The sequence below is a fragment of the Topomyia yanbarensis genome, chromosome 3 (genome assembly GCF_030247195.1).
Source record: "Topomyia yanbarensis strain Yona2022 chromosome 3, ASM3024719v1, whole genome shotgun sequence".
NCBI lineage: Eukaryota > Metazoa > Arthropoda > Insecta > Diptera > Culicidae > Topomyia > Topomyia yanbarensis.
The window spans coordinates 242,451,812-242,477,347 of NC_080672.1; the positions used below are offsets into that span (position 1 = coordinate 242,451,812).

The 25,536-nt window shown below is 39.5% G+C and overlaps 1 protein-coding gene and 1 long non-coding RNA gene across 2 annotated transcripts; both read left to right on the plus strand.

Moving 5' to 3' along the window:
• The first annotated feature begins 3,697 nt into the window (after positions 1-3,697).
• On the plus strand, positions 3,698-4,875 carry LOC131692679 (uncharacterized). The gene is made up of 4 exons (XR_009306039.1): positions 3,698-3,780; positions 3,833-4,174; positions 4,241-4,780; positions 4,837-4,875. It is a non-coding gene; the product is annotated as an uncharacterized LOC131692679 (long non-coding RNA).
• A 16,751-nt stretch (positions 4,876-21,626) lies between these two features.
• Positions 21,627-25,328, plus strand: LOC131687822 (uncharacterized protein K02A2.6-like). The gene is made up of 2 exons (XM_058971910.1): positions 21,627-21,866; positions 22,161-25,328. The coding sequence occupies exons 1-2, from the start codon at positions 21,627-21,629 to the stop codon at positions 25,326-25,328; spliced, it is 3,408 nt and encodes a 1,135-aa protein (XP_058827893.1).
• Positions 25,329-25,536: the final 208 nt, after the last annotated feature.

The window sequence follows — 25,536 nt, forward strand, 5'->3', positions numbered from 1 at the left end:
ACAGTAATAACGAGAGCGTGGAATATTCAAACCGTTAGATATTCGATTTCGCCAAGAAGGTTTGTCCGGATTCCGCCCGGCACAGAAAATCTACCGCGCCGCGTCCTCTAACAATACCGCAAAGGAAACACCGTTTCCGATTATGGAGTTCTCACTTGCTCTCATGTAACAATAAAGCTCCAGAGCCAGACAGAATCAAATTCAACTTGTTGAAGAATCTACCAGACTCTGCCAAGAGACGCTTGTTGAAGTTTGTTGAGGGTAACATTGTCCCACATGATTGGAGACAAGTAAAAGTCATTGCTATCCAAAAATCCAGGAAAACCAGTATTCGGAAGTTATTCGAGAAAATGATCTTGTTTCGCCTCGACAATTGGGTCGAAACAAATGGCTTTCTGTCAGATACACAATTTGGCTTCCGCAAAGGCAAAGGGACGAACGATTGCCTTGCGCTGCTCTCAATAGAATTTCAAATGGCCTATGTTAATGAAGAGCAGATGGCATCAGTATTCTTGGATATTAAGGGGGCTTTCGATTCAGTTTCTATCAACATGCTTTATGAGAAATTGCACCAGCATGGTCTTTCACCAATTTTAAACAACTTTTTGCTAAACCTGTTGTCTGAAAAACAAATGCATATCTCGCATGGTGATTTATCGACATCACGATTTAGCTACATGGGCCTTTCCCAGGGCTAAGCCCTCTTCTCTACAATTTTCACGTGAATTGACGAATGTCGTCAATTCCAGCACGCTAAGGCAGCTTGCAGACGACGATGTGGTCTCTCCCGGTAAAGTTCAGCCGGAAACGAACTGGAATTCTGGCTGGTTCCAGTTCGTATTCCGGCTCCAGTGATACAACCGATTCTAACTAGAATCGGTTGTGTCACTGAAGCTGGAATACGAAATGGATCCAGCCAGAATTCCGATTCAATTCCGACTGAGCTTAACTGGGCTATCACAGGTCCCAAAGCCGTCGTCTTGCAAGAACCACTGCAAAATACCTTGGACAATTTGTCTGCTAGGGCTCTCCAGCTGGGTATCGAGTTCTCTACGGAGAAAACTGAGCTAGTCGTATTTTCTAGGAAGCGTGAACCAGTGCAACTACAGCTTCAATTAATGGATCAAGCTATTGCTCAGGCTTCAACATTCAAATATGGGTATGGTTCGACTCTAAAGGTACCTGGGGATGTCGCATTAGGTATCTGAAACAGAAGTGCCAACAAAGGATCAACTTTCTCCGTACAATAACCGGAACATGGTGGGGTGCCCATCCAGGAGACCTGATCAGGCTGTACCAAACAACGATACTATCAGTTATGTAGTACGGATGTTTCTGCTTTCGCTCCGCTGCGAACATACACTTCATCAAACTGGAGCGAATCCAGTATCGTTGCTTGCGTATTGCCTTGGGTTGCATGCACTCGACCCATACCCATGAGTCTCGAAGTGCTGGCGGGAGTTCTCTCGCCGATAAATCGATTCTGGGACCTCTCATATCGATTGCTCATTCGATGCGATATTCTGAACCTATTGGTGATTGCAAATTGCGAAAGGCTTGTCGAGCTTAATTCTCAAACCTTATTCATATCTTTGTACTTCGATTACATGGCACAGAACATCAATTCATCTTCGTATAACGTTAACCGTGCTCATCTCTTAGATACTTCTGATCCAACTGTGTTTTTCGACACATCCACGAAGGAAGAAATTTGTGGAATTCCGGATCACATTCGCCCACAAGTGGTCCCAAATATTTTCTATAATAAATACCATCAAGTCGACTGCGCCAAAATGTTCTACACTGACGGATCAATTCTCGACGGGTTCACAGGCTTCGGTATCTTCAACGAAAATCTTGCAGCCTCATTCAAACTCAATGATCCTGCTTCAATTTACGTTGCAGAATTAGCTGCCATTCAGTATACTCTCGGGATCATTGACACCCTGCCCTCAGACCATTACGTCATCCTTCGGAAGTCCCAGCTCCTTTGAGGCCATCCGTGCGGCGAAGCCTGGAAAGCACTCATCGTATTTCTTGGAGAAAATACGGGAATATCTGAGTGCTTTATCTGAAAAATCTTACCAGATTACCTTGGTTTGGGTCCCGTAACATTGTTCTATTGCGGGCCATGAGAAGGCGGACTCCTTAGCCAAGGTGGGCGCATTAGAAGGCGACACTTACGAAAGACCAATTTTCTTCAATGTATTTTTCAGTATCTCTCGTCAGAAGACGCTCGATAGTTGGCAAACTTCATGAAGCAATGGACATCTGGTACGGTGGCTACATTCCATTATCCCGAAGGTATCAACGAATGTTTGGTTTAAGGGCTTGGATGTGAACCGGGACTTTATTCGGACGATGCCAAGGCTCATGTCCAACCATTACACATTTGATGCGCATCTCCGTCGTACAGGGCTTGCTGAAAGTAATCATTGTTTGTGAGAACGGCTATCACGACATCAAGTATGTTGTTTGGCTGTGCGCAGAGTACTGTGTTGCCAGGTTCCAACTAATAGATTCCCTTCGGGCCCGAGGTAGATCACCCTATGTACCAGTCCGGGACGTCCTGGCAAGCCGTGAACACCCCTATATTTTTCTTATCTATATCTTTTTGAAAACTATTGATGTCCAAGTTTCATACATTTTCCCCTCTCTCCTTCACAGTAGAACCTCACCAACCTATCCCTGTATCTACAATATGGCATTGCTTCACGAGTCTTCGATGCATACCCTTCTTGATAACCGTCTGTCCAGAACATCATGACATACCTCACATGTAGATGATATAGAGAACATCATGACAGCATCAGAGTGCCAATAATTATCCGAAATATCGACCCTTAGCGATTACAGGTTGGAAACCACTACAATAAAGTGTGCATATTCGCCACAATGATCAACCAGCAAATGACAATGTCAATACACATCCCCCTTCCTACCTTTTTCCTTTACTTACATAAGAGGGGAGCAAGCCGCCCCTAAATACGGCTTTCCCTTCCCCCACTAACATGTGCCATGTAATTAAAAAAAATTAATTATCGGCCTCGTTCAGCTACCGCATTTGGACCTAAATAAACGTATTTAAGAATAAACTACTGACAAGCATTGATCCTGCTAATTCTCCTACAAACAGACCGCCAATCACTGCTTTGGTTTTCGATGCCAAGAGGTATCTCTTGTTATATACTTAGCTAACTGTTTGCTGCACAGGGCAACATCTGTCCCGGTTGACATCGATACAGAGATAACCCTTGCGGCAAGTAGTTCATACAATTGACATAGGTTAGGTCTTAAAATAGATCCCTCCAGACTTATCAGCAACATTGATTTGAACAAAACTTGGTCTCACCAATCTTGGGTGGAAGTTTTCATCCACCATCGTTCATCGGAGTCGCTTTTGATGCAATCCAGATTTATCTCGCTGTTACTGATTGTACCAAATAGTTGAATTTAATTGTGGATAATGCAGAACGAATTTGCGTGTATTTAATGTATGTTTTTTACTACAGAAGCTCGATGAGGAGTGCATAGGATATGTTGCTGATCGGTAACAAGCTGAAGAAGAATGCATATAGTTGATTCCCGGAAATGAACGAATTGTTCAAGCGATATAGGCAAATCGAACATCAGCTTCGATGTATTGAGTAATATACGATAAAGCTTCATATCTGCTCTGTATTCTAGTAGGTCAGGAGCCCGCAAGCACTCATCTCTGCCGCTGAAAGTTTATGTGGACCGACTGCGTTACAACAAGATTACCGATCAATTGAACCATAGGTAAATGACAAGACTAAGCTGTAAGTATATTCTGTAATTGAATTCTTTTTAGTAGGTCTTCCTGGGCGGATACGTAATTCATCCACTGATCAACAAAAAACCTCCAATTTTGCCCTGAATAAGAAGGAACACAACGGAAAGGCGAGTAACATTCCTGCTCTACTCCGACGGTGGATACGTTGATATTACGTACTCGACCCTCTTCGATTTCTACTTGTATAAGACAAAGACTTCGAGTAGCACAAGCTTCAGTACATAACATAACTGTTATGTCATATTGCGGTAGTTGAACAAAAGAGAAGTGTGTCGATACACATATTTAAGACTTCACTATCATCGACGCTCTGTTGAAGTTGAGGACTGGACAACTCAACCTGGTTCTCCATGCGAAGCGGTAACACTACACATCAATACAAATGCGGTTTCTTTATTTTGTTTTCCCTAAATTGTTTTTCTTTAGGTGTTGAGCGAACATGTGATCTCAAAGATGACACTTCTCAGCCAAGAAGCAAATAATGCACAGCAATAACCATCACACTACTACATCTTGCACAATTACATAAACTATAGATGGATAACAGTGTTGAAATCAAGATCGGTCCCAGGAAATTGAGATGTGCAGCAAGTATGCGAACCCAATCGTACTGCATTTGTGTGTCCTTCACCCAGAAAATTGCTGTACCGCTAAAACTTCTTTACGGTCAATACAATAACGAAGATTCGGTCCGGGTCACTCACGTTACGAGCAATGGCTGGCAGCATGAGGACCAGTAGTTGACCGAGCAAAATTACACCTTCCACATTTCCGCACTGTGTGCTACTTTCAGGCAAATGCTGAAGCAGGCTGGTGCGGTGATCGGGCCCAAAATACTGATGTCATATGTAGCAGGATTGAAGCAAACGGACCAGATACAATGTTCCAGTAACCGATCTCAATATCGACGTACCTCAAAAGGATCTGCTACGCTCGCATTTTAGTTTCGCCTAAAATTAACATAAGGTAAAATAATTTTGATTAACTTTTGCAGTTCTTCAAATAGCTAACAATCTTTTTAGCTCCGCATGGATGTGTTCAGCTATTTCCTAACGATAACCATTTGTTGTTTCATAAACACCTACGTACGTACAACGGAGTACGGGTGTGGTCCAGACACAGCAGTTTTGCATGAAGTAGACCTGCTGATAATGTACAGCAGCCTATACAACGACCACCGTCGAAAGTCGTGCACTTTCATCTTCGCTTCCACGGGAATTTCGTCAGACGTGAAATTAGAGAAAAATCATAACGTGTACGCTTATACACTAATACCATCACATTGAATTCAAAGGCTTTCAATGCCTTGCTAGCACTCGGCCAATCTCGCATATTGTCAGCATTGAAAGCATAAAAATACAGGGCAGCAATCTCTGACGTCGTGGCCTGCCAAAAATGGTTACCAGTGGAATGAGTTCCAAGACGAAGCACCAGATTCATCGATGTTAGCTGTAAACTCGGCATGAATAAATCCGACTGTGGAATGAGCAGCATGTTTCTCGGGCGCTACAGTTCCGAAGAATAAGTTGCGGTGAGAAGCTCATAGGACCGTCACCGCCACTGGCCCTCTGTAAATGTAAATTTAAACAATGATTGGAAAATTCTATTACGCCGATTGTATATATATATATATCTATATATATATATATATATATATATATATATATATATATATATATATATATATATATATATATATATATATATATATATATATATATATATATATATATATATATATATATATATATATATATATATATATATATATATATATATATATATATATATATATATATATATATATATATATATATATATATATATATATATATATATATATATATATATATATATATATATATATATATATATATATATATATATATATATATATATATATATATATATATTGCAAGGATCCGAATATCCGCAATTTAAATGGAACCATATTTTGTATGAAGTGCGAATAAATTTTAAAAAATTGATAAACATTATTTTAATAGACAAGAAAACAAAACAGGAAAAAAGAAGAAGGCAAATGTCAAAATAAGGGGGCCGACGATCGGCCGATTTTCTATAGTTCGATGTCGGGCTCACGTCGGCCCGATAATGTCGATGCGTTTGATATGTTCGAAGGTTGACGCGGTTTATGCAAATGGTGCAGAATTGCACGATATAAACCCGATATCCTGCTCTGATCGGCCCGTTATCGGGCTTAGTCGGCCCGATCATCGGGCCGATTTAGCTCTACAAAATTTACTGGGATGGACCAAAAGCTATGTTCGAATTTCGAACTTACTACAGTCCAAGCTGAGTAAAGTTTTGTTCATACCAACTTGAGCAAATGCTACGAGAGTTTACTTTGCTCAGAATCGGGCAGAGCAAACTTGTCTTGAGCAAATGCTCATTTTTATTCATACGGCTTAATGTCAGCGTGGCAAGCAGAAAGTTAGCAAAAGTTGAGCAAAGCGAAATTGATGCTGGCAGAGTTTCTGCGAGCATTTTGCGCGTTTTGTGCGAGAATTTTGGCAACGAATTCGCTCAAATGCAACAACCGTTTCTGACAAAAGCGGTTAAACCAACCGATGCTGCTCACTTTTATCCAGAATCCAGCCAGAAATGTACGGCCAAGATCTCTGCACGCTTCCTACCACATCTTTGTCAGATGTTTTGCTCGATTCGTGCTAAATTCTACCAGGTGAGAATTGCCAGGATCTTTGCACAGTTTATGTCTGAATTATGACAGGGTTTTGCTCGGTTCCTGTCAAAATTTGCCAGAAAACGCAAGCGAAACCGAGTTCGCCCTAGCTCAACCAGCCCGACAGGATACGCGCAGAAATCTGACAGGGCTGCCAAACCAAGACTTACAGAAATCCCGCAGAGCGGTCTCTGCTTGAAAATTTGCTCACTGGGGAAGGGCAATCCCTCGTGACCAAGAGGCCATGACGTATCCAACGGATAAGAAATTTGGCAAAATCTGGTAAACTAACCCGACAGGATACGCGCAGAAATCTGAGAGGGCTGCCAAACCAAGACTTACAGAAATCTATCAGAGCGGGCTCTGCCAGAAAATTTGCTCACTGGGCCTGATTGGAGTGCTCTAGAATAAACCCAACGTTGTATATACAAGTATGGCATAGATGGCACTTTGGTATTCGTGAGCTAAATCTTACATGAGTGATCACAGAATAAATCGACTTGCTTTCGTCATACCGGTCGTTCCACTCCCATTGAATCGTGTGAACGCTATGACGTCGACCCGTTGTGCTTCTGGATTGTTTACATACTTTTGGTTGCCAACTGGTACGGGACGTGCAAAGTGAAATTAACTAACTGTCATCGCGAACCGGCAATGGCCTGTCATTGCGAACCGAACCTTTCTTGATGATTTTCATTTTCTTGTAATAGACAGTGTCTGGGTAGTATCGTAATATCCTGGCTATATAAACGGTGTTTTTAGCAAATATATTTTACATGTTGCTTAGATGCATGTACATGCACAGAAACAAATATGTAAAATGCAACGACGGCACGTGCAATTTTATTATTCTGCTCAACAGTTATGGTTAATGTTTTACTGAGCTCAGACAAACGATAACATAATCCATGTCATGTTTGAGCTCTATTATTTTCGGCACATATCTGTACCTCATCGGCAGAAATCTATGCCGCATCGGCACAGCACTATCATCGTCACTTGCTTGAAATGATTTGGCCAGCGGATTTTTTCCTGCAAAATAACATCAATATCGGAAGGGAAAAAGAAGACCGTCTTCGCATGTCCCGTCCCAGGTTGCCAACACCAAAGGCGTTGTTTACTTATGTAAAGGCTCGCACAGAATGAAGCCAAATCTACCAATCGAACATGTCAACGGCTACCTATCGTGCAAAGTAAACAAACATACTTCTTTATCTATACCCTCATGCGTGCTCGCAAGGGGAGTATAGTTATTGGCAGGAAAAATATTACAATGATAGGAGTGAAAAACTATTTGTTTATATATTTACCTTTTCTCATTTCTTCTCCTCTACAGTGCCATTGAACGACTATCAGACTTGTATAGTTGATAAATTCACAAACGGAACGTTACAAAATGCTCTATTATCTAATTGCGAATGTTATGACATTCTTCTTCAAAGTTATTTATGGTAAGTGAATTTATGAGTGTTGCCAGGTTTGATGAAACGTTTTCATTACAAGTAACGAGACTCGTGACGTCTCGAAATATTCTCCTCTTCAGCGCGATAAAAAACAAATAAACAATTTCTGTTACATACAATAGTGCCACTAAATCCCCACTAAAATCTTTAAGTATAGTATACTTTGTAAATTGTTTTAAAATGGGGTCGTACTAATACCTGGTGTAAAGCATGCCTCACAAACAGTATAGTTTTTCGGGACACTCTTAAGAATGTATCCTGCAATATGGTACACTAGATTACGTTCGGAGTTATCAAACACGCTATCGTCAGAAATCTTCAGAATACTCCTACTCCACAAGATCTACCTGAAAAAGGAAGACATTTTAGACCAAGACTAAATTTGGTACCACCTGGTTTACTTTTTCTTCCATCTGTTCATTATACTCTTTTTGATCTGATTTGATTTGTTTGATTTACGGATACCTTCGGTTAGGTTCATTAACCATTTTCACTAAGGAATTTCAGATATAAACTATGATAAAGAAAGCAACTTCAAGTTATCTTTAAATTGAAAAGCAGTTGGGTGTTATTCAAGCTGTATTCTTGCAATAAATTTACACCAAAATTTCAAGTAACAATTAATTTCCTTTTCCAACAAACAATGATTCAGCAAATTAGCATTAACCCATTATAACCCAGGGGTTTCAAAAAGTGAGCCAAATGCAGTGATATCTTCAATTCCACCAAAAAATGTATCAAAGATTATGGGAAAAATAAAATCATCGCTTAAAATGGTTTTGAGAATGAAAATATCTCGTGCAAAAAAATTCGCACGCTTAAATAAAAACAACAAATTTTAAGTTGTTTGACATATTTCTTCGGATTTTCTGATAGACAATACTTCTTTTACACCTGTAGGAACGTTTTGTCACATAATGGAATTATTAGCACGAATTCCAACAATAAAATTCAATTAAATGTATTGCTTACTTTTCAGCCGCCATTTGCCCCAACTATACACGGTTCAAAAATGTAAACAAAATTATAAAAAATGACAGTTGTCTTGTTTCACAATGAAATATGAGGTGCAATAATCCCATTAGTGCAATAATAAAGCAGTTAGATGCCAAAATTCTGCAGTAAATACGCGTTAAACGATGGAGAGTTCTGCGTATGAAATTTCATACGCTAGGATATAATGGGTTAAATGTTAAATGCGTGAAACAAAATGATTTGTTAAATAACATTAAAAAAATAAAAATCAACACATAGCCATAGTTACTGTGAAAATCTTGTTTTGGTATTATAGTATAACATTGGACTTCACTGCAAACGGTTATTATTGTTCTGTCACAGTGACATGGTTTTCTTACTGTTCTATTAGAGTGTCAAGTTCATCCGAAAAATTCCGCTTAAAATAACCTGAGTCGTGCGTTGACTCGAATTCTGTGAATAAATTTAAACACGTTATTAATTGATTAAATAGCATTCAATAAATCAAATGAAATAATGTTTGAAATGGTTTTCGCTGGGATGTTCCGTTTACCACGATAAAGTTGCTAAATTTTCATTCAGTATGAATTTATTTTGTGATTTTATTAAAGTGGTTGTACGACTTTCCCCCGAAAACCATTCCCCAGAAACTAAAACACCGAAGTTTTTTCCCCAGAAAGAGCCATTCTCCAGAAAACCATTCCGTCGAAAGTACCAATCACTAGAAAACCTTTTCCCAGATAGTATTTTTGCCCAAAAAACCGTTACCCAGAATGAACAAATACCCAGAAGAACATACCCCAGAAAAAACCATTTCCCAGAAATTGAGGTATTTTAACTGAAGATGTCTTATTTATTAGTATTATTATTCAGGTTTGGTTTTGTAATACAAGAGCTATTGATAAAATGGTATCTTTTAATGTTGTACCATCTTCCTGGTCGGCAATTAGAACTTCTTTTAATTTTTTGTTTCTCCTGCCTGTTTTTTTACAGCGACGCCGGTTTATCATATCTCCTTGCAGATATCGCATATATTCCGCCGACGTGAACTGCTCTTCCTCTTTGAATGCTTTCACAACCACATAAAGTTTAAGGTCACTGGTACCTTTAAGAGTGCATTTAATTGGTTGTGATACGCTTCTATTGCGTTTGAGGTTCTGGGTATGTCATTGAGGGTGTTGTCTCGCATGGTCCATAATTCAGGGAAAAATCTGGCCTGTGCCTGTGCGCAGTGTTTTCCAACCCTTCGCTTCCCCAAAACGTATTTTTATGTAATCGAAGTACGGGGACATTTATTCCGGAGCTGAAGCACGGACAATACCCAAGCCTTCAGGCACATCTTGAGGTTTCAAAAAGTCCAAGGCCTGGGTTTGTCTGAAAGCGATCTGCATTTGCACGCTTTTCAAATAAATTCCAGATAATCCCAATTTTTGGATCCGTTTCCACCAATGTTTCGTTAGGTGGAAAAAGCAACCATATCGCAAAGAATTGGGAACAATCCTTGCTATAGCGTTTACCTCAGCGCACAGTGGTCCAAAACGCGAAAAACGTGATCGTTTTGAATAACTTCAAAATGGTTAGTTATAGCGATATACTATCTTCGGAAGAATTTATGAGAATGAAACGCCCCATCTTTATAAGTCAAAAGTTTGATGATTAATCCTCCTATAAGTGAGATTCAAAATTTATTTCTCATATAATTAGAGATAGCAAATTGATGTATTTTGCAAAGTTGTAGTAAATTCTTCTGCAAGAAACTTTTCTGAAGGTGGTAAAAGTCTATCTTTAATAGTCTTTGAGATATAGAGCATTCTTAAAGGGAATACCAAAAAATCAATTTTTTCATTATAACTTCATTCCAAGATTTTTTGAAAGTTCAAAATGTTCTCCAAAACTATCAAAATTAATGAAATACAAAATTTCGGTGAAGGAAGCAACTTAATATGTTGAGCAGATTCTGAGATATTCACGATTTTTATTCGAAAAATGGCCTACTTTGCACTCAAATAATTCATGAACGGGCAAAAACGGGCAGACCACTCAATATTCATTTGAAAGTACGAGAAAGATGCTATAATATTCTGTGTTATTCACTTGTATCTCGTTGTATCCATGGCTCTGGTAGCTAGATTTAAAGAATATCATTTATTAGTCTAATATCTTGATTCGAAACATATTCGGCAAACTGAAGAGATAAAGTGGGACTATGTTCGGCATTCTATGTGGAATGTTCTCACAAGAAACATTGTCGAAGACAGCAGCCTTCTGTCTTGACCGGTTTTTAGATACAGTGCATTGTTCGGTGGTACGGAGAGTAATGCGCTGTCTTATGAGCCATATAGTCGAATCCTAACAAGGCACGATTTTAAGTATAATAAGTGAAATCGGTTGCAAAGTTTGTCAACACAGAAGGTCAAGTTCCACAATAGAATGTAGTACCAGGGCTTGGAACATTAATATAAGCATACCGTTTACGTTTGCTATGAACGACTTGACAGTTGAATTTATATTGTTATATGAAAGAAAGCCTTTTAAAAATTTGTTTATTGTCCACCATCGCGATTACTGCAAATACAAATCATTCGATCCAATAAACTAGTTTTGTTGCTTACGGAGTCTGACGTAACGCTATGCAGTGACAATTCTAAACAAGTAATCAAAGCATGCGCGATTACCAAATGAATCGCTTTTAGTAGGCTTTCCATAAATATTGCACCGTATCTAAGAAACTAGTAAAGATGGCAAACTGGTGTCTTCGGCAATGTTTCTAAGAAGAATATTCCCCGACACTTTGCCGAAGGTACTACCACTTTATCTCAACAGCTTTACCGAATATGTTTCGTATCAACATTTTAGACTAATAAATGATATTCTTTAAATCCAGCTACCAGAGCCATGGATACAACCGGATACAAATGATTCATACAGAATCTTGCAGCATCTTTCTTGTACTTTCAAATACATATAGAGTGGTCTGCCCGTTTTTGGCCGTTCATGAATTATTTGAGTGCAAAGTAGGCCATTTTTCGAATAAAAATCGTGAATATCTCAGAATCTGTTCAACATATTAAGTTGCTTCCTTCACCGAAATTTTGTATTTCATTAATTTTGATAGTTTTGGAGAACATTTTGAACTTCCCAAAAATCTTGGAAAGAAGTTATAATGAAAAAAATGATTTTTTCGGTATTTCCTCTAAGAATGCTCTATATCTCAAAGACTATTAAAGATAGACTTTTACCACCTTCAGTAAAGTTTCTTGTAGAAGAATTTACTACAACTTTGCAGAATACACCAATTTGCTATCTCTAATTATATGAGAAATAAATTTTGAATCTCACTTATAGGAGGATTAATCATCAAACTTTTGACTTATAAAGATGGGGCGTTTCATTGTCATAAATTCTTCCGAAGACAGTATATCGCTATAACTAACCATTTCGAAGTTATTCAAAACGATCACGTTTTTCGTGTTTTAAACCACTGTGCAGCGGTTTCAAAATCTGTCAATATAATCGACGGATTAATTATAATATTGTTGTTGGCTGCTATGGTTTTTATCAATTCTAGGGCTTTTTTTGTAGTTAAATTCTGATTTATCTGGAAGGAGCATGTGTACTAAGGGCAGGAACGTTCGTTCAATGCTCAATGTTCCGATTGACCCGTGGATGGCAATTTATGTAGTAGATGAATCAATAAGGGCATGACCTGTGATCAACACGTATGCTCGGTTTATTCGAACATAGGAGTTGACTTCTTCTTTTAAACATGAGCAACTCTTTGAATATGTATACCAAATATATTATAGAAATTTGCTAAAACATGAGCATGAGCATGAGCATGAGCATGACGACTGTACAATTCGTAGTTGCTATTCCATGATTGACCAGAACAAGCGAAATTGCACAGAGAATCAACGAATGGAGCCTGGGAGTAGCTACCCATTCTCAATGTGCACGTTTCGAGGGTTCTACACTTTTAAATGCCAATAATGGCGCCGGCCACGTCCTTACAGTCATCTGGGAAGGAATGTTAATGTGACAAACGTTGTTTTGAAGACCGTGTATACCTCTGCATCTCCACGTTTGCCACGGGAAGGAGCTTTTGTTAGTGGGATAGGGTAAAGAGTTACACAGATCTGGATTCACCTTGATAAGTGATACGTTCTATGCAACTCTCAGACGTGTTATCATGTGATTATTGCTCTGGGCAGCCGGCCGCCGAGAATTTGTAATAGATTTATCGTTTATTGAATTAATTCGGACATTGTAAGAGCTTGTAAGATTTAACTTCAACTCCGGACAACCGGTTGTCGGGAGTGTTACTTATGTTTAATTGAATCAGACGGCAAGTAAACGTTGACGCCTTGTGTTTTCCGGTTTAATTTGGCATGCCTAGAACAATACAATATAACGAAAGTTCTTTACTGTTTCGCGGAATTTTTCGGAATCGATATGTTAATAATTATATAATTTGAGATTTCGTTATATAAGTAATATTTATCATTTATATACTTTAGTATTATTATATGCAAAGAAACGACTACTATGTATCGTTTTCCTTCTCCACGAACGATTGGATCAAATCTCGACTCGTATTCAATCAATATTCACGCGCGATGTTATGCTAAACGGTGGTATATGAACTAAGTCTGAATGACAAATAAAACAATAATTTGATGTAAAGGAGTAGACGAAAGAGGAAAACGAAACTACCGTCTTTGTCGTCTCTTATATGGAAGAAGGAACAAATTAGTTGTTGCATCTGCGGCCTGGTGTCACACGTCACTCACATATCTAAAAGAACTGTGTTCAAACCTATTATCTATTCAACCCTAAAAGATTAAACCCATCTATCCCACATCAACATACAACAACCGATCACTCAAACATGCATGCATCTGGGCAATAAGTGTCAAGCCAATGAAGAACCACATCATTCTAGAATCAGACATACATTCCGACGTCTTAGGTACCGACCAGCGTCGTAAGTCAAATAGTTCACACCTCTTCGGTCCACCACGGCTCAGCCCCACGCACGGGCACCAATATATTTCCCATACACTCCACATGCGACAACTCACACATGTCCGACACGGCGTTGTGCTGGACAAGTGCGAACGGTCGTCCCCAAAGTGTATGAAAGAATACCAGTACACACGCACGGTACTAAAACGCAACTGAAACGGATTGGATACGAACTTACACACGTTCCACCCCCCCCCCCCTCCAAATCACATCAATCATGCATGTCGTACAATCGCTTATGGAAAAGTGATTCCAAAATCAATTCATAACGGACTCTTGCACGTGCAATAAGTGTCATTACTAAGTAATGACATTACTAGAATTGTATGGGAATTCTGTCCTAACTCGCTTTACACGTTCATTAAATGAGATTTCCGCTCAGCAATGACATTACTAGCGCCTCATGTAAGGACCGTTATACACACATAGTCCCGTTAACTTGACCCCGCAATGAGCCTTTCCATTCACATTAAAAAAGAAAAGGCTCCGAACCCTATCGCGAGGAAAACAAAACATCCTGCACTGTAAAAACCTGACAAAAACCTTAATATCCAACTGTGAACGCATTAGTGCTCGCACATCGCTGCCAAAAATAATTCAAAGTGCAGTAGCCTTGACGTCTAGGGGCCCAACACAACTGCAATGTGTATAGACATATAAGTACATATGGACAATATAGACTTATTTCACAGCTTTTTCACTACTCACTGCGACAAGGATTAAACAGTGGCAGCTAGTTATGAAACCACTAAGACCTTAAAAACGGGTAGTCGAAACGGACACAAAAATACTATCTACTTTGCATCAATGCTTTCACGACCAAACAAACAAAGAACCTCCAACTCAACCATCACACAATGTTGGGGAAAAACACTTCCACACTGCTGGACAAAGAAATGCTTCTAGAAATGGGAGCCCCCCCCCACCAAGGCAAGCGAAGACACCAGCCGACCTAAAGGTACAATCAAACTAAATGAAACCCAGCTGAAGTCACCCAATCACGAAAACATGAACGATAGCTAAAAATACGCCCATTCATCATTCCTCAGCACGGGACCACGGCGTGACATCCCACCCGCACAGGCGGCATCTTTCCGAACTGACCCTCATTTCCGAAGTGTTCGTAGAAACTTGATTTCCACTTTCATAACAAAAACCACTTCCGTGCACTCAAGACACCTGTCGCAAAAGATAAATATGATTCCACCACCACTGCATGGCTCAGAGCCGACTTCCAAAAATGTGCGGCATCTCCCCCGAAATCACCCCATTCCATACTTTAAAATGGATATTTTCTTCGAATTTCGAAGGTTAGGAGGATTCTTATAGGGATTTCCCAAGTTCTACGATGGTTTTTACGGTACCTATAAAAGGAATTTAACTATTAAATAAGCATAACCAATCAAAGCTTACAAATGCTTCTATAATGCTAATAATTACACACAATATTTCTAAGGAAGGTTCCTCAGTTGAATAGAACACTCCGATATCAATGAAATTCTGAGCACAGTTAAAGAAAATAGTCATTAGTAGTAATAGTAAGGAACGCGCTCACCGATCTATTGCTATGTGCCTATTTCTATGTCCTTTTACAGTAGTACATCTATTGACCGCGCGGATCCTCCAAGTCGCAACTTTCATGCACAGGTAGATGGCGGTAGTCATTTATATCTTCAAATAGGTGGAGTTAGCATTATTTTTTCTAGGACACCGATCATCGATTCACTGTAGCCACAGTTTATCATTACGGACGATGGGTGTGTGAACTGGTATAATTTCTCTGTTGCTACACATACACATACACTTCACTATATAATTTTTTTTCCGGATGGCGTAGCCCCTAGAACAAACGTTTGGCCAAATTTGCGTTCAATTAACTTTTTCACCGTTACATTTCGCGAAACACCATTTATTAATACACGCTGCTGCTGCTAAAAACGTTGTGCCACTGGAGCAACCAACGAAAGATGTCGAATTGACACGTAACCCCGTTGTCGGCTGCCACAAAACACTATATATATTTTCAACTAGCTCGGTACAACACTCCATCGAAACTCCTTTGGCTGGATATTTCAAATTTTGCGAAAAAAAAATAGGTTTTCGAAAAAGAAAGAAGCAAAACTTCTTTAACATAAACGTCATCGTTTATTTTATTTTTCTCAATTTTGCAGCTCTATAGTTCAGCTACCTGTTTCAGTTTATCAATTCTTTATCTATTATAGAAATTTGCTAAAACAACTGAAATAGTGAGTTTTCCTTGATTTTTGAGCTCCTTTGCAGCTATAGTGGGCCAAATGTACCTAGAGTTGCATGCTCCAAAAGTAATCAATGGGTTTTGCATCTATAGGAACCGGAATTAGCAATTGCGCCACTATTGCCTCATGCGGAGCAAGCGGTTTTAAATGCAAAAATTAGTTCAAAACCAATTATAATATTTTTTCTATCAAATAGGAATCGAAAGATTTCATTTTACATATAATCATCAACCGTAGATCTTTCCATCTTTTTTAATGCGTTTAAATTTAAGCACAATGCGTAAATATTAAAAAAAATACTGTGAATAGCAAACTTATAACAAGTATTTAAGTACACATGATCTAAATGTAACGAATTGTTTATTGAGAAAATAGAAAAAAAATTTCGGTAAAATAATTTTCTGGGTTTTGGTACTTTCTGCGGAACAGCTTTCTGGGTTATGGTTCTTTCTGGGTGAAAGTTTTCTGGGCTTTGGTACGTTGAGAATCAGTTTTCTGGGAACTAGTGCTTTCTGGAATATGTGTTTCTGGGGAAAAAGCTTCGGTATTTTTTTCTTCTGGGGAATGGTTTTCGGGGGAATGTTACACAATTGATTAAAGTCACTCAAAGGTTCAGCAAATATTCCGGTTACCAGAAAAAAATAAATAGTCTGTATTCTACGCAGTGTTGCGCATTTCTCTGTACGGGACTCTATATTGTACACAGACTCTAGCCAACACTAGCAAACCTTGTGTTCTGCCACACCTTATTGGGGCGTTTTTGTTCCAATTTTACGTCAGAATGGTCCAGCTCCTGGTTGGTTGTTTCTGACTTTTTTCACCGTACCGAATGTTACTGCAGGGATAGTGAAATGATGGTTGGCAGTGTTGCTATATTTATAGGAAAAGATTGTCATTACTTTTGACAAATAAAATTATTATCGTTAAAAAAGTAAAAGTGATTAAATTGAACAGAAATTGTGTGGCAAAATGAAACAACACTAAAAAATAGTAAGGTAACAGTTACCATATGAGGACGTAAATTCGACTTTGCGGGTATAGTGATTATTAGCCGACTACAGCATTAGCTGACTTTAACTATATACATGCTCAAGTGTACTATACAGGTGATCTGTACGATAATAGTAATATTGAACACTCCATTGCAAGTATAACGAATAACCAATATGCATAGTAATATTTACCTGGAAATGTTTGTAAAAACAAAACCAGAAGAGTTGAACCATCGTAGTAAAACTGAACTTGACATTGTTTGAATCACCATTGTATGCAGTTGCTTGAAATAACAATACATCTAGTCATTCTAACCTGGGTCTGTTTGTAATAACTAAAATGTCGTGATTTTAACATTTGTTAACTGGTTATTTTAAAATGGACCATCTGGTTGAATTGAAAATGACGCAACCTAAAATAATCAGAGAGCCGAAGGATTATATAATTAGAGCGAATTTCGGAAAATTTATGAATTTAATATCTTTCCATCATTTCCTTTTCATTTTTTTGATATATTTTCTCTTAACTTAATGATACAATATTTGAATTGTTACCTGATCAATTACATGTTGCCAATTTAATGAATGTGTATATGAGGGTCAGCGTTTTGTTCTGTCTTGTGAGTCGCAGATTTTAGTCCACTATCACTCACTTCGAATAAAGCTAAATGGTGTACACATCCAAGTACCAACTATTTATTACCAATCAAGTATTGAGGGTCCTCAAGTAAATCAGAAATTACGACCCTCAGCTTCATCTTTCTCGGCCATAACCCTAAATCCACAGAACATCTAAACAAAAAACATTTTGAAACATCCCGATTTCTCTATAAAAAGGATTCTGAAGTATTTACTTACCTGATGCAATATTGATCCAATTAGTCCGTGAAAAATCTAATATTAACCACACTGCGCACGTATGTTACGCATGAATCTTTTCGCTGTTATGGCGGCGTCATGTAGAAATACGAAAATGAAAACGCAAATATTGACAAGATGCATAGTCAGTAGTACTACAAAGCATAGTGGACTGAAAAACACTATATACCAATGGTGTTTCCGACAAGAGCCACGTTCACATGAACAATGTATTTAGTTATTATAACATTTGCATTCCCATAACTATTATATAATTTGTCTTCGTGACTTATTACAATATTGTAAAGAAAACAATCAAACGAAAAGTAATCATGGCATTAATACTGGTTACATCTAGCATTTTCGTATTTTCATTTTTACTTTTACATAGTCACGTCAATAAAAATTGTCACCTCAAAACTGACGTTGAAATAGTCTATAAGGTGATTTATACTATTCCATTGTTATTTTTGAGATGGTAAATATTGTTGCAGTAACTATATTCGAAACATCATGAATACTAGAAGCATAGTCAAGCAGTAATCATTTTTTCTAGTATTACAGATGATACAGAAGTTTAGTATCATCGATCTCATGGTCATTACTACTATTTTGTTGAATAGTTGAAGTAACCAGAAAAGTCGGGTCATACATACCATAACTTTTTTCTCAGTGAAGTATTTATCATGCATTCACCGTATATGTGGTTGATTAACTTTAACAAAAATAGGACAGAAACCACATCATAATCTAAAATTTTTCAGAAAATTGTTTCATCAAACCTTACTAAACTTCCATGACATGGAAAAACGGTGCCCTTCATCAGTATAGTGGAACAAAGATACAAAATATTGCCAGCATAAAATAAATTAACAAGGCTCCTTTTTTATTAATAAAAATAGCAACACTGTTCGGAAGATTTCGGCAAGGTGAAAATTATAGTGACTATATTCATAGTAAGGCGGAGACACTCTAGTTAGAGTGCGACCAAGACGCGTTTGACGTATCTAAACGAGCAGAAATCTGACGTATTCTATTCATGTTCGTTTGGATACGTCATGGCCTCTTGGCCACACTCTAACTACACGGAAACAAAAAACTACCTAAAATTGAGTTCCTTTGACTCAATCTCGTGGTATCGTGGGGGAACTTAAAATTAGGTAAACCGTGTTGAAGGTAGTTTCCATTTAACCACGGCAAAAATTACAACTCATTGATAGGTTTTTTATACTCAAATTTAAGTTGAATTTACCTAATTTTGAGTTCACCCCAAACAACTCAAAAGTAACTTCCCCCACGGAAGATCTCGACTGAGTCGAACCTCTCGTTTTGTTTTTGACAACACTAATAAGTGCGAAAGCGACGCACAACTCAAAAGTAAGTTAAAAGAACTTTTCTGCAGGTTGTTTTATTTAACCGTGTAGAGTGCTCTAACTGTGCGGAGCCAATTGAGCATGTCAAATGCCGGAGCCAATCGAGCATGACGTCACATAACATGTTCTTTTCAAATGTTTATGGAAAAGGTATTGTGATTATGGTGATAATTATTTTACTTTTTCCTTGTGTTATCGAGCGTAGAGAAACGAGAATAAACAAAAAAAAATCTGTGACACCAAGACATTCGTACAAGCATGAAATCAAATCATATCATCGGATTCGTGCATGTACACTGTTAAGCTCAGCCGGAAATGAACCGGAATTCCGGCTGGTTCCAGTTCGTATTCCGGCTCCAGTGACACAACCGATTCTAACTAGAATCGGTTGTGTCACTGGAGCCGGAGTGCGAACTGGAACCAGCCAGAATTCCAGTTCATTTCCGGGTGAAATTTTACTGGGTACCGCTCAAGGCTGGCTGCCTCACGCCTGCCAGCGGGCGAAAAATGGCTGGCAGACATTCTGGTGTATGGCTGCCTCGCGGCTGCCAGAAATACAACTCAATCGATACAACCGTTTCTACCAGGATTTTGCCCATCGGTTTTGAGGGAGGCATGGCTGCCAGCCGTCTGCTATACTTCCCACTGAGACGTCCAACAAAATGTTTCAAAATCGTTCAACACGCGTCCAACGATGGACATTTGTTGAACGGTTATTTGGACGTCGTCCAAATTGGTCCAACGAACGTCCTTCATTGGACGGTTTTGAAACCAACCGTTCTTAGAGGGTTCTGGCAGCTAGAGTGCCCACAACCGCTAGTGAACCGGTTCTTGGTCTTCTACTTCTTCTTTATTTTGATTGTATATTGCTTGTCAATTTATGTTAACCAATAAAAAAAGAAAATTATATATTTTCGTTTAATTATTATGTTTTATTTTTTTACTCATAGCGTATTCCCAAGAACAAAATTAATGTGAATAATACATTATAAAAATGTTATAGCAATGGTCTAACTAATGGTGCTGATAGTAGTACACAGTAGTAGTATCCGACGAAGCAAGTGAAAAAGTTTCGATGGCGAGTATTTTTGTTAAAGTTGATTCTTAGATGCGACTGAACAGTATGATTTGCTACATCGACAGTGCGTACGTCCGAAATTTGACACACCGGTCGAAACGACCTGAGTCTGTACATGCAGTAGGTTGGAAGCGAATATAGTAGCTAGTATACGGGTTGATAGACTGGCCCGAGAATCAGCGTATAAGCAACGCCTACAGCCTCGTCTGGGTGTATCACCAGTTCTACCAGCGCGGTGAGATCGTTGTTGTCGCAGAGTAATAACCTGCATTCTTCGCTCGTTTCCAAAACGAGCATAAACCAATACGTTTCTTATACACGTTAGGTGCGCCAAGCTGCGAATTCCTTTTCCCGAGTCACATATGGTAGGGTGTTCCAAGATCGGGAGGTCTAGTCACACCCGCCAGGAGAAGTGTTGTACCTGTAAAATCAGTCAGGACAAGAAAGAAATCAATTATCAGAAGCTGGTTGAAGGATGCGCACCATAGGTATTTACATTCAATTTAGCACCGTATTGACTCGGTAGTTGGAGGATTTTGAGCGAACCAAATTAGATGCAACCGCTGCGTCGGTTCAGTCTGTATTAAGCAAGAACAGGTATTGCGCGAATTTGTACTGGCCCTTGTAGCAGGTGATTATCAGACAAGCATGGCAATAGCGGTCTATTAATTCGATATCTGTGGAGGAAATTAAAATAAAAATAATTGTAGGTTGTTATGGTATTCAGTTACACCCTGTTATAGTATTCAGTTCACCCTGTGTTTGCACCTCCCCACCTATCGGCTCTGTCGTGTCTCACGATAAAGACTGTACTTTTAGTAAGCCATTCTCTCTCTGTACGCCGCTCAGTGAACATCATAAAATAAATATAATTTTAAAAGTGAGTGAGTTGAATCATTATTAGAGAATAGAAAACATGGTGTCAGAAGTGGTAGTGTGCTTCTGAATACAGTTTCTCGGCGTCATTGGAGAAATCGCGAGAAAAGTGTGGAACTTTACACGAATTTTTGGGAAACGTGTCTGAACAAGTCGCGCAGCGTCGCCGCCATCTTGTTTCTATTAGTGCAGTGAAAATAAGAGATCCTCTTTGAAATGGATCCAGACCAGTTTAATCAGTTTCTGGAGCACCAAACGAAGCTGTTTGGACAGCTCATGATGGGTTTAACCTCAGCACAAAAATCGTCGGCATCCACATCGTCAACAGCATCATTAGGACCGTCGTTAGGAGCGAACATTTCGGTTCCGCAGCCAGCACCTCTAGCTCTAGAAGGCGATATGGAGCAAAATTTTGATTTTTTTGAGAGAAGCTGGGACAGCTACACAAAACCGTTGGTATGGACCGCTGGCCAAGTGTGGATAACGCTCAAAAGGTCAGTTTCCTTATGTCTGTGATTGGCGAACCTGCGAGAAGGAATTATTTTAACTTCGAGTTGACGCTAGAGCAACAGAACAGTGTTGTTGACGCTTTGAAAGCTATCAAAGATAAGATCACGGCGAAACGCAACATAATTATCGATCGATTAGATTTTTTCTCCGCTTCTCAGTCGTCAGAAGAATCTATCGATGATTTCGTCACCCATTTAAAAATTCTCGCCAAATCTGCTTCCTTCTAAATTTCGCCTACAGAGCTTTGGAGGTCATCCGATCAAAGTACTCGGACAAGTGAAGATTCCTTGTCGTCGTTTGGGTCGAAGATATACGCTGGTATTACAAGTGGTTGAAGGTGACCATCGTCCTCTGCTTTCAGCTAAAGCGTCCAAAGTTCTGGGATTTGTCAAGTTCTGCAAAGCGGTTACCTTCGAACCTGCAAAGTCAGTCAAGTCATCGCGCGCACTGTTGAATATCTATCGAGTAAAAGCGCAAACAATAGTGGAGGCCCACGATGAGATCTTTGTTGGTTACGGAAAACTACCAGGAACAGTCTCTTTGGAAGTGGACCATAGCGTTCCCCCATGTATCCAGCCACCACGCAGAGTGCCTATAGCTATGCGTGAGAAGTTGAAGAAAGAGTTGGAAATACTTGAAAAGGAAGGCCTGATCATCAAAGAGTCTAAACATACGGACTGGGTCAGTAACGTCGTCATTGTTCAACGCGGTAGTCCGGAAGCAACCAGCATAAGAATCTGCTTGGATCCGATACCGCTCAACAAGGCACTTAAACGACCACATCTGCAATTCGTGACGCTCGACGAAATTCTTCCGGAATTAGGTAAAGCTAAAGTGTTCTCAACTGTAGATGCCAAGAAAGGATTCTGGCATGTGGTACTAGACGAGCCTAGTAGCAAATTAACAACATTCTGGACACCATTTGGTCGCTACCGGTGGACTCGTTTGCCATTTGGAATCGCTCCTGCTCCAGAAATCTTCCAAATGCGACTCCAGGAAGTCATACAAGGGCTTAAAGGAGTAGAGTGCATCGCGGACGATTTGCTAGTCTACGGAACAGGCGACAGTTTAGAGGAGGCTCTTATCGATCACAATAATTGTCTGGAAATGCTTTTGACCCGTTTAGAAGAACACAACGTTAAGCTAAATAGATCCAAATTAAAACTTTGTCAGACGTCAATTAAATTTTATGGTCACGTTTTAACTAACCAAGGCATAAAACCGGACGAAAGTAAAATCGCTACTATTCGGAACTTTCCTACACCGACCAACCGCAAAGAAGTACATCGCTTCATAGGAATGGTCAATTACCTTAGTCGATTTATCAAGAATCTCAGTGCAAACCTAACTAATCTTCGCAAGCTAATTTCTGAATCTGTACCATGGCAGTGGACGTCTGTAGAAGACGAGGAATTCAATCGAGTAAAGTTACTTGTAGCGGATGTCAGAACTCTTCGATATTACAACGTCAACCAGCCTCTAACGATCGAATGTGACGCAAGTTGTTTCGGACTTGGGGTAGCTGTCTATGTCTACCAAACAGATGGAGTTATTGGGTATGCATCGAGGACTCTAACACCGACAGAACGGAACTATGCTCAGATTGAAAAGGAGCTATTAGCTATTTTGTTTGCGTGCACTCGATTCGACCAATTAATCGTCGGTAACCCAAAGACTGTGATCAAGACAGACCACAAGCCGCTCATCAGTTTGTTCCAGAAGCCACTACTTTCTGCTCCACGTAGACTACAGCACATGCTGCTCAACCTACAGCGTTACCGATTATCCATCGAGTTTGTTTCCGGCAAGGATAATGTCGTCGCAGATGCTCTGTCTCGTGCACCCCTAGAAACGGAATCGAGTGATGAATTCAAAAAACTCAACATATATAAAGTTTTGAAAGAAGTGGAAGGGCTTCAACTGAGTAAGTATCTGTGCGTTTCGGATAGCCGTTTGGATGAAATAAGGACTGAGACCGGAAAGGACCCGACGATGCAACGGATCATCGGCTTCATACAGCATGGTTGGCCCGCGACAGCCGACCGCGTACCCGACAGCGTAAAGATATACTTTAATTATCGCAACGAGCTAGCTACACAAAATGAAATTGTGTTCCGTGGAGATCGTATAGTCGTACCGCATGTTCTTCGACGTAAACTTGTAGACAGCTGCCACGTCAGCCACAATGGGGTTGAGTCTACATTAAAATTGGCCAGGGCTAATCTCTTTTGGCCAGGTATGTCGATGCAGATCAAGGATATCGTCAGAGAATGTACCACTTGCGCCAAATACGCAGCGTCTCAACCAAATCCGCCAATGATGAGTCACTGCATACCAATTTACCCGTTTCAGCTCATCTCGATGGATGTTTTCCAAGCAGAATATCGTGGCATCAAACGTAAGTTTTTGGTAACAGTCGATCACTATTCTGATTTTTTCGAACTAGACATTTTGAAAGATCTGACGCCTGAATCCGTGATCGTCGTCTGCGAACAGAATTTCGCTCGTCATGGTAAACCTCAGAGAGTGATTAGTGACAACGCTACAAATTTTTCCAACGCAAAAATGGCTCGCTTTGCTCGTGATTGGGATTTCGAATGGGTAACATCAGCGCCTCATCACCAACAGGCAAATGGAAAATCCGAGGCAGCTGTAAAGATTGCAAAGCGGTTGATTAAAAAAACGGAAGAAACTAACACTGATTTGTGGTTTGCTCTACTACATTGGAGAAACATACCCAACAAGATTGGTTCCAGTTCTGCAGCCCGTTTGTTTTCTCGCTCCACACGTTGCGGTGTGCCAACATCTGTAAGCAATTTACTTCCTCGAGTTGTTAAAAACGTACCTGAAGCCATAGAACGGAATCGTAAGTGTTTCAAACGTAATTATGATAATAAAACGCGTATGTTACCGGAACTCCAGATTGGTTCTCCTGTTTATGCTCAGCTACAACCAGAAACTACGAAGCAATGGAGTGCTGGAACGATTACAAATCGTTTGAGCGAGCGATCTTACCTGGTCAACGTTGACGGTGTAGCCTATCGCCGCAGTTTAGTACACTTGAAGCCACGTAAAGAACCGAACACGACACACTACCGTTATTCGCTCGATTCAACAAATTTCATTCCTTTGACGAACACATCGCAACCAACTGTTGGGCTTGGAGATGAAAATTTGAATGACTGTCAAGCAAAAAACTTGAATTCGCCAGAGTTTGCTACGATTGAAACGCCGCCAGTAGCATCACCTTCAATGGCGCGTAATCGCGCATCGCCTGCTTCTACTACGCGCGTTCGCCCGATAAAGGAGAAAGAGACATTAACACCTATCGAGACTACAAATGAGAGACCAAAACGATCGCTTCACGTTCCTGCTAGGTTTAAGGATTTTGAAATGAACTTCGATTAGATTTTAATTTTAAAAGTGGAGAGGATGTTATGGTATTCAGTTACACCCTGTTATAGTATTCAGTTCACCCTGTGTTTGCACCTCCCCACCTATCGGCTCTGTCGTGTCTCACGATAAAGACTGTACTTTTAGTAAGCCATTCTCTCTCTGTACGCCGCTCAGTGAACATCATAAAATAAATATAATTTTAAAAGTGAGTGAGTTGAAT

Coding starts and splice junctions, on each gene's coding strand:
- LOC131687822 (XM_058971910.1), top strand. CDS start 21,627: ATGGATCCAGACCAGTTTAATCAGTTTCTGGAGCACCAAACGAAGCTG. Junction 21,867..22,160: donor ACAGCTACACAAAACCGTTG/GTATGGACCGCT, acceptor TTTCGCCTACAG/AGCTTTGGAGGTCATCCGAT.